Source organism: Danio rerio, chromosome 5 (assembly GCF_049306965.1).
Source record: "Danio rerio strain Tuebingen ecotype United States chromosome 5, GRCz12tu, whole genome shotgun sequence".
Taxonomy (NCBI): Eukaryota; Metazoa; Chordata; class Actinopteri; order Cypriniformes; family Danionidae; genus Danio; species Danio rerio.
This window is the reverse complement of record NC_133180.1, coordinates 61,420,652-61,438,788: the sequence shown is the minus strand read 5'-3', so window position 1 is coordinate 61,438,788 and position 18,137 is coordinate 61,420,652. Positions and strand designations below refer to the sequence as shown.

Genomic DNA, 18,137 nt, shown 5'->3' with positions numbered 1-18,137 from the left:
GAAATTCATCCGATATGAATCGGATCTGTGTTCTCGTGTTTGCAGTGTAAGCAGGTAGATCGGATTTTCACCTGTCAATGCGAATGACCTCAAGTATGGCACTTTCTTTTCAGAACAGACTTCAGCAGAGTCTCAAACCTTAAATCTCATTCACGAGAACTTAAACAGCTTTTATATTGTCATATAGCTCAGGTATTTAAGCATGTTAATGAGAGTGAGAGAGCGCAATGTCTGCCACGTAGTCAATATAAACTAATATAAAACTAGTGCATAGCTACATCACATAAATAAATCATGCCATGGACATTACATTAAGATGCCTAAAGGTTTAAAAAAGCCGATATATTAAAAAAAGATGGACAAATTGGACCCTTTCTGACTTAAACTATAGTAAAACAGCTTGTCAAAAGCTGCGTACATATTACATACAGGAATGGAGAAAAGAGCACTCTTTAATTATCAGCTGTTAGTCAGCGTGTGCTCTTTTTTTTTTTTTTTTTTTTCTCAGGGTGATTGTGCCTTTGCCATAAGCTGTGTAAATGCAGACGATCGGATACAAGTCACTTTTAAAAGATGATGTTAGCAGGCCTTCAAAAAAAAGGATACAGTCACAAAATCAGAATTGACCATCAAGATCTGCAGTTTAAATGCAGCCTTTGTGGACTCATGGGTGTGCTGATCTAAAATAAAGGTGTGTTAAGGCACATCGTTGGCGCATTGCTATTTGGAATAAATTAAATATTGACCATTATTATATGCAAATTTCTATTTGTTTTAATAAAAACCAGTATATATTTGTCCACCTGTCGGGTTTTAAAGAATTATGCGTCGTTATATAGGGCATAAGAATAGTATGTGTGTTTTGGATAGAACTATACGTTTTTTTAATCACACTTTGTTATTATTGTTTTTTTATTTGTTTGCTGGAAATTAGAACTGAATTCAGAAATTGTTTTGGAATGAATCTTTAAACTTAACAAACAAAATGAAATATGTAGGCTAATGGATGTTTTCAGTGGTGTGAGTTTCAACCGTTACCTTACTCTATGAAAGTAAAATTGGATATCCATTTTCTATGCTCAATAATGTTTTATACAATTTGCAATGTACTATTAATAAAATGCAGCATATGTTTCATATTAAATACGGGGAAAAAGCATCACTACAACTACTTAAAGTGAACAGCCATGTATTATTGTTGCATAAAACATATTGGAAATCTTTACAGTGGATGTAAACAAAATATATGAAGTAAATAAACTGCAAAAATGCTTTTCTTACTTGGATTTTTTTGTCTTGTTTTTAGTCCAAACATCTAGACAAGAAAAAATATTGTATTATTTTAAAAATATAATGCCATAATTTGTTTTTTTTTTCTTTTAAAGCAAGCAAAATAATCTGCCAATAATCTGGGGTAAGCAATGTAATCATTTGTTTTTCCTTTTGACATTGGCAGATTATTTTGCTTATTTTATAGAAAACACCATTTTGACAAATTCTTTTATAAAACAAGACAAACTTGTTTTGCTGGTCTAGAAAATTTTTCCTGCTTTAAGAATTAATAGATCTCTGGACTATGACTAAGACAAATAATGTAAGTAAAAAAAAAAAACTTTTTTTTTTTTGCAATGTATCACTGCCACTTTACAACACTAGATATAAATATATCAATCTAAAGCATCAGGAACAATCAGGAAAACAAAGATTTCTTAAAATGGCCTGGTTGCTTGGTCATATTTCAGCCTCCATACTATAATTGTCATAGATTTTTGGACAAGAAAACTAGAATGTCCACTTTTCATGTTGACGTATAACTACTGTACATTGTCTGATGTGTTGAAAGTCTTACAAATGTGTGCTAATGGCAGGCATACAAAGATACATTTGTATTAAATTGTTTGTTTATTGTAAACCATAGTGGTGATATGTCTTTTGTGATATACACATTTGTAATATTTCAGTAATTTTATATTTTGTGCAACCCTAAGCAATATGGAATTAATTGAATTGTTTGATTAATCTGAGTCATCATTCTCACTTTTTTTAGCTGTACACACGTCACAAAGATTACCTCAACAGCCTGGTTGGCCAAGACTTTGAAATGGTAAGAACTACGCTTCTTATTGAAACTCAGTGTTATAGTATTTTAGAAATTTTCAGTATTGTTTGAATACATTCTAAATAAAAAAGGCAAAATCAGTCCAAGGCACTCCAAAAATATTAAAAATGTCTTTACTGACATGGTTATTCCTTAAAACAAATATTTGCCTTCATTAGGGTAACAGTCATCTGTTGCCTTGGACTGTTCGTTTGCTGTTTATTTTGATGAATCCCTCACCTAAAGAGCACATTATTTAAGCTACCCCTGAGCACTTTTGTTTGATTTTACATGAAAAAAAAATATTCTAATCGTCTAAACACTTATTTTAGCCACCTCCAGGGATACTCCGTCTGATTGTAAATGGAGAGATTGGTGGGTATAACAGCTATGTTTTTATAAATTAAAATTGTTCTAGTAGTAATATCACTATCCATGCTTAATCTCAGAATGATAATGCTCAATTTTGTTTTTCTTTTAAGTTTCAGCTCAGGGTTATGAGTATGACAATCTGTATGTCCACTTCTTCGTGGATTTACCAAACAGTAAGTCAGCCCTCATACTCATATATGACTCATATGCAGTTTCAATAATATAATCATTTACAAGCCTATCTAGGAGAAGGTTGTGATCAGTAGTGTTATAACTGAGGTGCAACAACACTAACAGAGAGATGCAACCATGATCAGGTGATAAGAGCAGATCATTTGTAGTGCTGTGAAATGCTATAATTTCTTATTGGAAATGGTGAATTTGATAAATATTATTTCTCTCTAAAAATAACATGTTTGAGTTGAAATTATTTTTTATTTTTTTGTAAATTTTATAGAAAAGGCATTATTAAAATGGGTCTATCATTTTTAAATGTTTGTGATCCAGCCGTGTTTTCTATTAATTTGGTAACAATGAATTTGTTAAGATCTGGATCTGTGATCAACTGTTTTATTAGTTTTGTTGGTAAAAGATCTAACAGATGTTGTTGATTCGGAGGAGTTTTTTTTTTCTCACTGTTGAGAAAGTTTAAATTGTATCTTTGATCTGTGGTGCTCTAATTAGTAATAATGTTGTCTCTGATGTCATATTTGCATGTAAAGAATTCAGTTGAGAAACGTTGAAAGATCACAGCCTCCAAGTAGGAAGTAGTTACGCCACAAGTAGATCGGGAGACCTCCATGTGGGAGGGATTTATGCCACAAGTAGGTTAGTTATGGTTTGTAGGGTTACGTCTACATCTTTTTTTCTCTTTTTTCATTATTCTTAGGGGTCTGTTTAGGATTGGAGTAGGTGCTTGCATGTACAAGACATAAAAATAAAAAATTCAAAACCCCTAAGAGGTTTGTAAAGCCCACTTGCATCAAGTCCCACTCATTTGAAGCTGACCTGTCCATTTTAAGCTGGTTCTGACCTTTATTCCTAACTTGTAAAATGCCGATTGGTGCTTGTTATGTTATCTAAATTTTATATGGCTCCACAAAGCAAGCCAGACCTTTAACAATAAATAAAATAAAATTAAATTAAATTAATTCAGACACTAGGGGTGTCATGGTGTAGCACAATCATCTTGCAGCAAGAAGGTCAGCTGGTTCGAGCCTCGCATGGGTCAGTTGGCCTTTCTGTGTGGAGTTTTCATGTTCTCCCCGTGTTTGCATGGGTTTCCTCCGGGTGCTCCGGTTTCCATCTCAAGTCCAAAGACATGCGCTATAGATAAATTGGGTAAGCTACATTTTCTGTAGTGTATGTGTGTAAATGAGTGTGTATGGATATTTCCCAGTGATGGTTTGCAGTTGGAAGGGCATCTGCTGCGTAAAACATATGCTGGATAAGTTGGCGGTTTACTTCACTGTGGCAACCCCAGATTAATAAAGGGACTAAGCCAAAAAGAAAATAAATGAATTAAAGGACACCTCTAAAATTAATGAGGAGCCCAGAGTCTCATCTTCCATTTAAAAGAAAATAACAACAAAGACGACTGACCAAAGAAATAACGTAAAGTTAACATTATTTGACATTTTACTTTAAAGGAGACATAAAAATCTTGCGGAGGTAAATCCAAACTAAAAAACAAAAACTCTCACAAAGAACCCTCTTGCCTGCACATAAATGAAAACAAATTAAACAACATTCACTTGCCTCCCTACTAACCACAGAACATGAGAAAACTTAATAAAACAAAAACACCCTCCTCGTCACATGCGTCTCCGTACATTGATCTCAATAATAGTCAACATTCAGCGTTAAATTTCGACAACATCGCCGAGGAACTACAACACAGGTTTTTCACATATTAACAAAACAAGCTTGGAAAGAGGAGACTCTCCGAACGATCCTCTTGCCCAGTTTAAATGGACTTCACCAACACAACGGCAAACTTCCACGTATCGACACCTGATTCACTGCAGTGACCGCACTTGTGTGCTCATAATGAAACCTGTTCGAAAGACAGCAGATAGAGGAGGAGAGAATAGAACTACAACAAAAATTAACAACACAAAGAAAAAATCATTGCTTCAAATAAAATAACTTTCTTTTGTATCATTGATTTAATAAATAGAAAATACACAGCAGTGATTTATTTCTTTTTTTATTTAGATTGGCCACTGTATCAAATAAACTCATAGAATTGTGTTTATTTGGTTCTTATAGAGTTGATAAGCAGATTTAGCAGACTAATGCGCGCAAGACAAATATAGTATATATATATATATATATATATATATATATATATATATATATATATATATATATATATATATATATATATATTTATATATATATATATATTTATATATATATATATATGCAGTGATGTCTAACTTTGCTGTAGTTTTCAATTGACTGTGCAAATAGTATAAGGTGCTGTCTTGAGCATTTTCAGGAAGTGTCTCCAACATCTGATTTTTTTTTTTGCATGGAAAAAATGTCCGGAGCTAACTGTCATATTGAAAACAGGACAAAGCCATTTGACTATCGTGTTCATAAATAATGGTGTCAGGAATTTTCATTTTGATGATACTGACACTTAGATTGACATGAATACTTGCGTTTGAGGAATGAACTATCCATTTTGAGCATGTGACGCGCTTTTGCAGGTTATCAGCTAGGTTTTGCAGTTTGTACTAATTGTTTTGAAAAATGCATTAACTGTTGTGCAAAAATGCACTGGTGTTGTGAGAAACGCACCAAAGTGACTTTGAAAAACTGTAAAAGAGAAAAAAAATTTAAAAGGGGGCTAATAATTCTGACTTCAACTGTGTGTATTTATATATATATATATATATATATATATATATATATATATATATATATATATATATATATATATATATATATATATATATAATATATATAATATATATATAATGGTGCACTTTATACAGCATTGTCTATTTGGACAGCATAAACATGCTTTCCACTGGTACAAATTGCTACAGTTGCCATACATTATTTTCTGATGTTGAGACACAAAAGCACAATGGCTGAATTCTACACAGAGGGTCATTTTTTAAGTTACATGAAAGAATGAGAAATGGTTGAACCATAGCTGCCATAAGCTGTCAGATACGGCTGCGATATAAGTGAAATGTCATTGGCTCTAGTTCAAAATAAGGCATATTTTGATTGTTAAATGACCTGACATTAAGACATTTTTAAGTGTAGCTTAACTGGCCTAATGCTAGTTATTTTATTAGTGTTTGATACATTTTCTCTGACTTTTCATGGTGTTAATGTTGGTTCATGTTCTTCAGATTGGTCCAGTGTTTCCTCTCATTGTCTGTCTGGTGTGACTCAGACATGTCGCACACGCAGTATAGAAAAGGTGAGTTGTCATTTTAGTAAACTTCATCAGTGTGTTTGGAACTGTGGTAAGCATGTTTACTGTTTTATAGGAAGATGTCGCTTTCTTCTCCTATCCATTCAGCTTTGAGACCTTCTTCCATAAAGAGGATGAGTCTGATGGTGAGATGCCTCATAATGGCGATATCCAAAGATACTTTACATAAATTACATTTTAATCCTGAAGGTTAACATGTCAGTCCATTGTGATGTTGTGTGCAGGGTCATTACCACAGTGGCCAGTGCTGTATTTTAAAGTTCTCTCACTGGATTTCTGGCAGCGCTTTAGAACTGAGGGCTATGGCTATTTGGTCATCCCTTCAACATCAGGTAGGAGAGTGTTTTGTTTTGTTATGCTTTTTATCATTTTTTCCATATTGGCTCTGTAAACATTAGCCAGTATATTGGAGTTAAGTTCAAATTAATCTAGTAGGAGTCATAACCAAAGACAAAACAGGAACGATTGACATAATCAAAATTATTTTCACATAATTTACAGTGAATTTTATTCAGTACAGTTTTTTTCCTCAACACTAAGTTGGACAGATTTTTCTGAGAATTGTAATGTGCTATAACAATAATGTCCTAATTTGCAATTTGCATTTACAATTGTATGCAAAAGTTTGGGCACCCCTCTGTGGCTGCATAGTAATGTGCTCTTTCTTTATAAGAGAAGATCGGTTTCCATTTGGCTTCTAGAGAAAGCTACATGATGTCATGTTTTTCAGACAGAAATATGTAGTGTAGCAGTATTGAGACGCATGAAATTTAATTGAAACTGAAAAATAGACTATGCAAAAGTTAGGACACCCTCTCTTTTGTGCGAATTTTAAAACCTGAAGTCACTTAATGCTGATTGATTACAACACAAAATTGATTTGAGTGACAATCCTAATACAGATGCAGCCAATCATGAAAAAGGATATTTAAAATAGCTGATTGCTAGTTGTGCTTCTCCTTATTGGGAACTACAAAGAAGCAACATAGGAACCTCAAAAGAACTTCCTAATGACCTAAAAATTAAGACAATTCGACATGATTTAGGAGAAGTATGCAAAAAGCTATCAAAAAGTGTTAACGTCTCCACAGTCAGAAATATAGTAAGTAAATGGAAGGCCACAGGAACAGATCTTGTGAAGGAAAGATGGGGTAGGCCAAGAAAATTATCTCAAAGGCAAAGAATAGTTAGAACGGTCACAAACAAACCACAGATCACCTCCAAAGATTTCCAGGAATGTCTTACTGCTGCTAATGTCACTGTACATCGTTTCACGGTTCATCTCAGTCATTCACAGTCATATGAGGTATGCAAAGGCTCATCTAGACTGGCCTGAATCGTTTTGTATAAATATACAGTGGACAGATGCTACAATCATGGACGCTTGGCATGGTGGAAAAAAAAACACAGTATGCCAGGAGAAGAACCTGCTCCCTACGGTAAAATTGGTGGAGGGTCCATCATTCTGTGTGGATGTGTGGCAGGCACAGGTACTGGAAACCTTCTCGTTGAAGGTTGAAGTTGAAGGTGGCATGATTGCCACCCACTATCAGCAGATTTTTAAGAACAATGTTCAAGAATCAGTCAAGAAGCTAAAGTTACGGTAGGATTGGATGTTTCAGCAGGACAATAACCAGAAACACAGTTCCAGATCTACCAAGGAATTCATGCTCAGACGCGATGCAGTGTTCTATAATAGACTTCTCAGTTCCCAGACTTGAATATCATCGAAAATCTAGATTGATTTGAAAAAGGCTGTTCATGTTCGGCACCTATCAAACCTGGATGTTCTGGAGACATTTTACAAGGAAGAATGCCCCAAAATGCTTCCAGCAACACTTTAGGGACTTATCATTGGCTATAAGAAGCGTTTACAGGCTGTTTTTTCAGCCAAAGGTGGCTCTACAAAATATTAATTTCATTATTCTGTTGAAGTGCCCAAATTTTTTCATCTCTTTGTTTTTGTTATAATTTAAATTGCATTGCATTTGTTGATTAAATAAGTTTTATGTCAGATCTGAAATGTTGCTTTTATCCTAGAGTATAAAATCTATCCAAATTAAATGGCTAATGGGTTTTCCATGGAACTGTATCATTTATTCATTCAGTTTAATATTGTGGTTTATCAATTAATCATTACAAGGATGTGCTATTGTCACGTTTGGTTCCAGTTTTACAAATCTAAACTAAAGATCTAATTTGTAAAATAAAGAAAATGAATATCAGCTTGTTCAGTGGTGGCTTTATTGTGCTCTCAGGGCGTCATAGAATGACCTGCCGCACATGGAGAGCAGTCCAGCGTGGCACAGTGGCAGAACTGAGACGCTTCTTCATTGGTGGAGCTCCTGAACTCGAGGACATCAGTTACGTCAGAATACCTGGCACTTTTAAGGTCAATCATTATACATTTTCTGCTGTGAAATTTGTGTAATGGCATGTTTAGTAATTCAGTTAAACAATTGAATGTTCTAATCTACTGCCTTTAGGGAGAGAGATTGAGTCGCTTTGGCTTTCGCACTCAGACCACTGGAAGTGTGACCTTTACTCTTAATTGTATCCAGCATGCCAGGTCAGCCAACAGCATCAGCGAATCTTGCATGACTGTATTGTCTCTTTAAGATTGAATAAGAGCTTCTGGTACTATATTCAGGGCTTTTATTGATGCCAGCACACTGAAGAAGAGAAGACAGACTGTTCTGGATCAGTTGGGGGGCCACAGTCAGCAAGGCTCTGTCTATAATGTTTTGGGTAAGAAAGATCTAAATAACTTAAATTGGGGTCAATATTGCTTTCAAAGTTCCCACTAAATCAAAATTAACCATATGATTTTGTTAGCTCACATCTCTGCATGTCATTAAAAAAAAATTGCCCTTCTAATATTTGATTTGAAGTCTGTAAAAAAATTGTCAGATTACTTCTATTTTAGTAATTGAGTGTGGCTAACATATTTAACCCTGCTGCTCCAGTTGTCAGCTTTGACAACAAACAGAAATAGTAAGCAGGAGGAGTCTGTTGTAATAACTCTCCCCAAACCCTTTTCCCAATCTTTCTGAATAAAACACCTACTTTACTACATTCATTTAGCTCGCAGTAGAAAAAAAAGCCACACCCCTGTTACGTCATTTTTATATACTGTTTCTCTAGGGGTAACACTTTAGTATAACTATCCATTATAACTAGTTAACAGATCATTGTTAACTATTAGTTAATGGGTTATAAATGCCTTATTAAATAAAAGTTAATAGTTTGTTAATTGTTTATAACTGTGCCTTATAGATAGCCAATAGATATTTTACAAGCTGTTAGTTAACAAGTTATAAATGACTTGTTAAGTGTATTTTAATGATTTATAACTATACCTAATAAAATTGTATTAGATCATGAACAAGCTGTTAGTAAATCACTTACTAAAGACTTGTTAAGTATCAGTTAATAGTTTTTATTTGTTATTGGGTTGTTTTTCTTAAGTTGCAGCTCTTCTTCATTTATTAACTGTTAGTAAATGAGGAATAGTTGCAACTTTAGAATAACTTCCCAATAACATACCTAAGCTAATAACTAACACTTAACCAATATATTAACTCTCACTTTACAGATCAGTTGTTCATAATTTAACCATCTACAAATACCATTGACAGCAAATGGATGGAACAAGTTGAAGCTACAGAAATTTCATGTGATGTTTAAAATATAACATTTTTGTACCGTAACCTTGTTCCGCTCATAGGCTTTTCTGTGTGCTGTAATTTACCAAAGAAACTCCACAGATGAAATGTTGAACATTGTGTTTAATGTATAGAAACACACATACTGAGCCATCACATGGCATAACAACAGTATAGAACAGAATACAAACCCATAAGGTTTGGGCACTTTTTGTGCTAAACATGAAAACAAAATAAATAAATAAATATTTTATTAGAAAAGTTTGACAGAAGTTTCACTGTTGTTATTAGATGGTAAAGAATCTCAACAATTGATCTGAAGAGTGAGATTTATTATATTAGTTAAGTGTTAGTTATTAGCTTAAGTATGTTATTGGGACGTTATTCTAATGTTGCAACTATTCCTCATTTACTAACAGTTAATAAATAAAGAATAGCTGCAACTTTAGAATAATGTCTCAATAACATATACAAACTATTAACTGATACCTAACAAGTCTGTAGTAAGTGATTTACTAACAGCTTGTTCATGATCTATTACTATTTTATTAGGTATAGTTATAAATCATTAAAATACAGTTAACAAGTCATTTATAACTTTTTAGCTAACAGATTGTAAATTATCTATTGGCTATGTATAAGGCACAGTTATAAATAATTAACAAACTATTAACTTTTATTTAACGAGTCATTTATAACCCATTAACTAACAGTTTATTAATGGCCTATTAACTAGTTGTAATGGATAGTTATTATAAAGTGTTACCTGACTTTATATAAAATGAATTGTGTATCACCGCACTATTGCATCATGTTGCAAGTCTTGCATGTTTTTCATCCTATCTTGGCAACTGATGGTATCTTATAGGTTGTTGATTGACATACAAAAATTGTATGTTTGATTGCTAAAGAAAAAGAGTTTCACCTTAGACTAATTTCTTCAACGGGGCCACAGGGTGGCTTAAAGGTGCAGTAGGTGATCTACCTAAATGCTAACAGGTTAGTATTATATCTTCCAAACACAATCCCTCCCCTGCCATACAAAGCCACGCCTTCTGCAATTGTGAACTCGCACATTAAAGATGAAAGAGACCCACTAGATCATGTCATTCGCCAGTTAGAAAACTTTATAGTACTTTATAATACTACAATTCTGAATGAAAAACTGTATTATATCTAGCACATTTTCTGTTGTGTAGCAAGCAAATATTTCATATATGCAAGGATCGCTGGTCTTACTCACTCACACGCTTTGTCCTAAAGCGACTACTGTATGCTTAGTGGTTTGCCAGCGGCATTCAGGAATTACAATTATTACTAAACCATACGCACGCTATTTCAGACTGAATATTTAGAGTACAATGTTATTTCTATATAGGGGGCGCATGAATATAAAACCAACTTCACCTCAATAAAGCAGGATAGGTGGAATAGCTCTATTTACTAAAAAAATCTATATTATCGATGCTGTGTAATAATCACGTAAGCACTGAATATTTGACGCTAATTTACAACTAGTAGAGGAGTTAACTAGTGATGGTTAACCTGTAATACGGAAACACGTTGTGGATTAAAATTGGAAGTTGTTGGTACTCCCTGTCTGTCTTCTCATTTAAGTACTGCATGCCCATTGCAACAAATAAAACTAAACGCAGAACAAGACATGGTGTCAGAAGAAAAATTAAATTTTAAAATGGATTCAGCAGGAGTACCATCGCCGCACATGAACTGGGAATTGTCAAATTTACCCGACGCATGCAGGAAATTCAGACAGCATGCAGAGCTCATGTTCGCGTTTCCACTTTAAAAAAGGAGAGAAGACGAAAAGTGCAGTTATTTCACTTATACTTTGGATAGGAGAAAAAGGAAGAGATATACAGTATTCAACACCTGGGCGCTGACGGCAGATGAAGCAAAGGTACTGCAAACATGCTATTACAAGTATTAAGCATATGTGATGCCCAAAATGAACAAAATCATTGCCAGAGATAAATTTCATGAAAGGATACAAGGAGCAAATGAAAGTTTTGAGCTACTTGTAACTGAGCTAAGACTATTAGTGAAAGACTGTTCTTATGCAGACAGTGATGAAATGGTCAGAGATCGCATCGTGTTTGGCATTCACCCTCTTCGAGTGGGAGAGAAGCTTGTGAGCGTTGATACCGAGTTAACGCTGGACAAGGCCATGGACATAGCCAGATCGCACGAAGTTGCACAAGCTCAGCTCAAAATGTTCGCAAACAGCGCATACAATCCCCGCGATCATATGCTACACACTGTCAACACACAGAGAGGGTCACAGAAGAAAGCAAAGAAAGCTGAAGTGAAAGCTTCACATTGCAGCAGGAATCACGGCACAGCATCGCTGCAGAGGTTGCGATTGCTGTGGCAACCAGGCTCACAGTCCATCTGAGAAATACCCCGTTAAAGGTAAACAGTGTGGCAAATGTGGAAAATTTCGCCAAAGTATGTCGTTCTGCTTACAAAAGGAATATGTATGCAGTAAGCAAAGAGGTTTCAAGAAGAAGACCCACCTGCAGAGTTTTTTGTGGATTCAGTCTTACAAAAACCAGGTGACATCGAACAAGCATTTGTAGACAAAATACTGCACGTGTTAGGTCTAAACGCATGCCTGGACCTCTCAGTAAATGCACTTAAAGAGGACAAATGCATCATGGAGGAATATGCTGATGTATTCGATGGCATTGGATTATTCCCAGGGGAATGCACAATCCATCTGAAATCTGATGCAACTCCAGTTGTTTATCCTCCAAGAAGGGTACCTCTGGCCCTATGTGGCATAGTCTGAAAGAAGAGCTGCAAAATATGGAAAGACAACTGGTCATAATAAGGGTAACAGAGCCCACTGACTGCGTAAATGCACTTATAGTTGTGGAAAAAACCGAGAACCCGCAAACTTAGAATATGCTTAGCACCCGTGACAGAATATGCTTAGACCAAAGCGATCAAATGTCCTTTCTACCCTTTACTACCGATAGAAGACATCAAACCCAAATTAATGGGTGCAAAGTACTTCAGTGTTTTAAATGCCTTTTAAGGGTACTGAGCAATCAAACTGACAGAGTAGTCATCCGAGCTCACGACATTTAACAGTTCATTTGGAAGGTACCAATTTTGAGATCTCCCATTTGGCATCACTTCCGCACAGGATGAATTTCAACACTAAATTTAAGAGATGTAGGAACGTCTAAGAGGTGTCATTTCAATCATTGATGATATCCTGGTGTATGGACAAACCAAAAAATAGCTTGACTTCAACTTGCACGCAATGTTGCAAAGGTCTTGTGAGAAAGGTGTGAAACTCAACCCTGAGATCAACATTGTGAGTGCTCCTGAGGTTCGGGTACTTTGTGGTACTTTGGTCACTGCTTATCTGCTGAAGGAATCAAGCCAGACCCTGAAAAGGTATCAGCGATCAATAACATGGAGCCACCTAAGAGCAAAGCAGAGCTCGAAACAGTCCTGGGTAAATGATAAAGAACCTGTCCAAGTTTGCTCCCTGTTTATTGGACATTAATGCGCCACTTCATTAACTGCTTATACAGTCCAGCAAGTTCATATGGGATTCTCAGCATGATGATGCATTCAAAAAAATGAAAGACCTCATAACTAAGGAACCTGGACCGGTTCTTGCATAATATGACCCACAGAAAAACTACACCTTCAAGTGGGCGAATCAAGGTATGGCCTTGGAGCAGTCCTGCTTCAGGACAAAAAGCTGCTCAGCTATGCATGAAGGTCACTGACTGAATGTAAGGTGGGCTATGCTCAAATAGCTCTATGCGGTCCTATTCGGCTGCAAGCATTATACAGCCATTGTACACTGACCAGGAAAGGAGATTCCAGTGGCAGACACCCTCTAGAAAATCCATAGAGACAGAGCACGACAATCTCAGCAAAGAAATGGACTTGCAAGTTCACATGCTATATAAAAGCTTACCAGTCAGTGACACAAAACTGAAACAGATCCTTGCTGAGACTTAAGCAGGTCGCACACCAGAAGTGCCGCTCGGCGCCGCGACACGGCGCGCACATGCCAGTTTAAAGTAACACACACCAGACGCACACATTCACATGATATTTAACATGAAACTAATCAGATGGCTCTCTGTGGCGCAGCTGAAATATGAACTGCTTCCTGAGTCATGGCTGGGTGCCGGCGACTTGCCGCGCCGGTGTGTGTACCCTGATAGAAACCTATGTTTAGAATTCTAAAATGCATGGCGCTGCTTGGCATTGGGCGTCGCCAAGCGGCGCTTTTGGTGTGCGACCTGCTTAAATCAGACAACCAGTTCATTTGGCTGAAGCAAGTGATTCTGAATGGATGGCCTGAAGAGAGGAAGAAATGCCCGGCAGGCATCAGTGATTTCTGGAAGTTCCGAGACGAACTCTCATTGACTAATGCAATCATTCTCAAAGTTGAGAAAATAGTCATACCCACCTCACCCAGAAAAGAAATGCTCACACCCATTCATGTTGGTCACATGGGTGTAGAAAACTCAAAACAAAGAGCACGAGATATGTTATTCTGGCCAGGAATGTGTAAGCAAATAGAACACATTGTCGAAACATGCGATACTTGCCTGGAGCAACGTCGTTCGAACACTACAGACCTCATGATTTCTCACAAAATATCAATCAGACCATAGCAAGTAGCTTCAGATATTTTCACCTGGAATCATGAAGAATACATGATTACAGGAGACTACTATAGCCGGTTCTTTGAAGTCGACAAACTCACCAACACAAAGGCCGCCACTGTAATCAGCAAACTGTAAGTGATTTTTGCGAGACATGGTATGGCACAGAAATTTGTCTCCGACAATGGTCCACAATATCGAGGCAAGGAGTTCGAAGACTTTGCAAAGACATGGGGTTTCACACATACCACCACTAGCCCCTATTACTCCAAGAGCATTGGTTTGGCTGAGAAGACTGTGCAGATCAAAAAAATCAATATTGACAAAAGCCAAGATGGACAGGAAAGATCTCTATCTCCGTTTGTTAGAGTATAGAAAAACACCTGTTGACAGCTTTACGTCACCTGCCCAGCTCCTTATGAGTCACAGACTGTGATCCATACTGCCAACCACAAACAAGCAGCTCCTACCTGTAATTGTCAAAGTCACAGAGGCTTGCTGTGAAAGGGCAAAGCAGCATCAGCATCAGAAAAAGTATTATGATCGTTCAGCCCATCCACTGTCACAGCTTCGCATTGGACAACCTGTTCGCATATAGAAACATGGGCTCAGTAAGCCTGCTGTTGTTGTTCATCCTGACAGCACAGAAAGATTCTATCATGTTCGCACTTCAGATGGTCAGGTGTATCATAGAAACCGACGCCACCTTCTCAGTACAAAAGAGGATGCTGTGGAGTCTTGCGGTTCTGCAAACATTGAGGAAAACCAAAACAGCAATGCATGGCCAATGTTTCAAGTACATGCTGAAATACCAGCACAGCAATTCTGTTTTATCCAGCACCCTCTATGTTTATGCTAAAGTAATGTTTAATAATTTAGATAAACACTTCAGTGATGTAATATTCACGTAAGCACTGTATATTTGCGACACTAATCTACGACTAATAAAGGAGTTTACTAGTGATGGTTAACTTGTAATACGGCAACACGTCGGACAAAACTTGAAGTTGTTGGTACTCCCTGTCCATCTCCTTATTTAAGTACTGCTCAGCCAGTGCAATAAATAAAACTTAATGCTAAACCAGGCAAATCCTGTAAAAGTTCCTTTATGAAACTAAAAATAGTCACATCAATCTTTTGCCGGAAATTTTCAATGGCTGAACAACAATTCTGTGCATAGAACCCATTAATAAAACAACAAAATCTACATAAGCTTTGCGTGATTAAAATACTTTAAAAACAACATTTTCTGTCTAAAAGAAATACTTCAGCCATGGTGTCATCCTCCAGCGTGCAAAAGTTACTTCAATATTAATTCAGAATTTTAAAAACTTTTGATTCAGCATTTGTTTTTACCACTGTCACTCGTATCCACATGGCCATGGCACATGTGTACATGCATTGGCGGATCTGCGTGAACAGAGGTGCGCAATTGTACAAATCTATATTTGTTGACGGATTTGTTGACAGTTTGGGCTACTTATCAGAATTATGGGAATTGTCGGCCCGACAAATTTTAATTGTACGAAAATTTTTTAGTCTTATGCCTTACCCAGAATATACAAATGCATATAAATACAATTAGTTCAATAGGGTATATGCCGAGCTAGTGCAGTTCCCATGCTGATACACTTCCGGTGACCTGTTATTGTGAACTTTTTACCATTTTACACGGTTCCTTATGCAGCATTAATGTTGCAATGTCATTAAAATACATTCAGTTAAATAAACTTTAGCATTTATTTAGTTGCTCAAGCGTAAAACAAGACAAAAAGCTGTTCACTCGCACGCGCCCGTCAGAATCTGCAGGCTAACGCAGAAGCTCCATTGAATATACTGGGGTAAAATAAATGCTCATATTATAAATATATGGCGGGGGAAAATGTAATTTAATGCAATGCTTCTTGTACAATCTGAGACCCACTTTAAATCGGATATCACTCAGCTAGTGGAGATCGCTGATTTTAAAGAAAACAGACCTTAAACGCACCGGATTTTGCATTGGCATTGAATTCGCCGGAAGCGCTTAACCCAGGTTACTGGCAAATAAAAGTCCTACTAGCATGCTTCGGCATATACCCCATTACTTTAATCCTTAATATTGGACTGTGAAGACTTTCCACCAGCACAACAAAAATGTTTCTTTAGACAATCACATACTGCACCTTTAAATATTTTATTTTATGTAATAAAAATGGTTTAAAATATGAAAAGCATCATTGGTTAAGACAAGGTAAACCAGTGTATATCAGGTTAAACTATTTATAAAAACAGTTCTTAAAAACACTGGGTATATAAGGTGTCATGAAAATGTGAAAAAAAAAATAATATAAACATTATATATAATCTCTTAAATATGTAATGCATAATCTAATCTAATATATATATATATATATATATATATATATATATATATATATATATATATATATATATATATATATATATATATTTATATATATATATATATATATATAAATACCGTCATACCGCAATAGTAATTTTTTTCAATATTACCGTAGGCGAATGACTCAATTAAACTTTATTTCTGAGAAATGTTTGTTATATATATATATATATATATATATATATATATATATATATATATATATATATATATATATATATATATATATATATATATATGAATAAAATATATTTTCCTACTTATGTAAAGCTAAAACATTTTATATTCAGAAAACACATGGCTGATTAATTACGAATACATTTATGTGTACACCATTATAGCATTTTTTATTTTAATTTCATTTTAACACCTTTTTTAGTTCTTTGAAAACCTAAATCTATTAGTAGTTATAAAAATGTATTATTACTATTTAACGATATAATATAATATAATATAATATAATATAATATAATATAATAATAACATCACTTCTTTTTTTTCAAAGTTCAGCTCTCTTTCAGACTAAACTGTTTCAGGAATTTCAATACAAAAGGAAAAAAAAAGTTTTTGTTTTGTTTTTGTTACATTAATATTGGATTATTATCCCTTTACAGCCATATCCTGTACAGTTTTGTTGTCTGAGTGGCAGTCGTTTTGAACTAAAATGGTCCTATGGTCCACTCCACTGGACATGCTGTAAAATTAAAAATTAAAACAAAATGTAAACACTCTAAATTGGAGAATTTTTTTAACCCAAAGGATCTAGGAAACCACAGAAAAAAAAAGAAAAAGAAAAAAAATTCGGGTCTCAGAAGGATATAATATAATATAATATAATATAATATAATATAATATAATATAATATAATATAATATAATATTACAACAGTACAGAATAGCAACATGTTTCTAAAAATCTGCTGTTTGTTTGTGATTTTTCAGAAGCGTTTCAGAGGGCCCATAAGCGCATGCAGGAGGCCAGAGAGACTTTACCCAGAGACCTCATCAACACGTCTGCACTATTAAACTCAGAGTCTTCTGCTTAGGAACATCAAAACTGATAAAACATATGTAATAATGCTGGTCATGGTATTTGTTTATATGTATAATACTTTTTTGTTGATTTTTTTTTAGTTAAGCTCTGAGAAAAGAAACTAGAAATTAGTAAAGCTCCCATGTTAGTGAAGACCTAATAAAGACTTAATAAACTTAATAAAGACATGGCTATTGAATTATCCTAAACTGCTTAGTTAAAAGTGTTTTCTAAGTACATGTACCATGTTGATAAGTGAAGTTTATTCATAAACTAATTTCGAGAGGAGCACGTGATTATGATTGAACACGGCTGGTTCTGCATTAGCATGCTTGATCTACCAATCAGGCCATTCCTAACCACTATAAAGAGCCAGTGTTTTTCCACTACAGTCATCTTCGATTTGAAGAATACCCCCTTCCACCCCAACCTTTTCACCTTT

General features: G+C 35.3%; 1 protein-coding gene across 1 annotated transcript in view; it reads left to right on the top strand.

Annotated features, from left to right (window-relative positions):
- mks1 (MKS transition zone complex subunit 1) overlaps positions 1-17,904 on the top strand; it is a 28,385-nt gene extending 10,481 nt beyond the window's left edge. Inside the window, exons 9-18 of the mRNA NM_001077373.2 lie at positions 2,048-2,104; positions 2,431-2,473; positions 2,581-2,643; positions 5,845-5,915; positions 5,986-6,055; positions 6,155-6,262; positions 8,189-8,322; positions 8,417-8,499; positions 8,581-8,678; positions 17,605-17,904. Coding sequence (NP_001070841.2) covers positions 2,048-2,104; positions 2,431-2,473; positions 2,581-2,643; positions 5,845-5,915; positions 5,986-6,055; positions 6,155-6,262; positions 8,189-8,322; positions 8,417-8,499; positions 8,581-8,678; positions 17,605-17,708 — 831 coding nt within the window. The 3' untranslated portion in view covers positions 17,709-17,904. The remainder of the gene's footprint in view (positions 1-2,047; positions 2,105-2,430; positions 2,474-2,580; positions 2,644-5,844; positions 5,916-5,985; positions 6,056-6,154; positions 6,263-8,188; positions 8,323-8,416; positions 8,500-8,580; positions 8,679-17,604) is intronic.
- Positions 17,905-18,137: the final 233 nt, after the last annotated feature.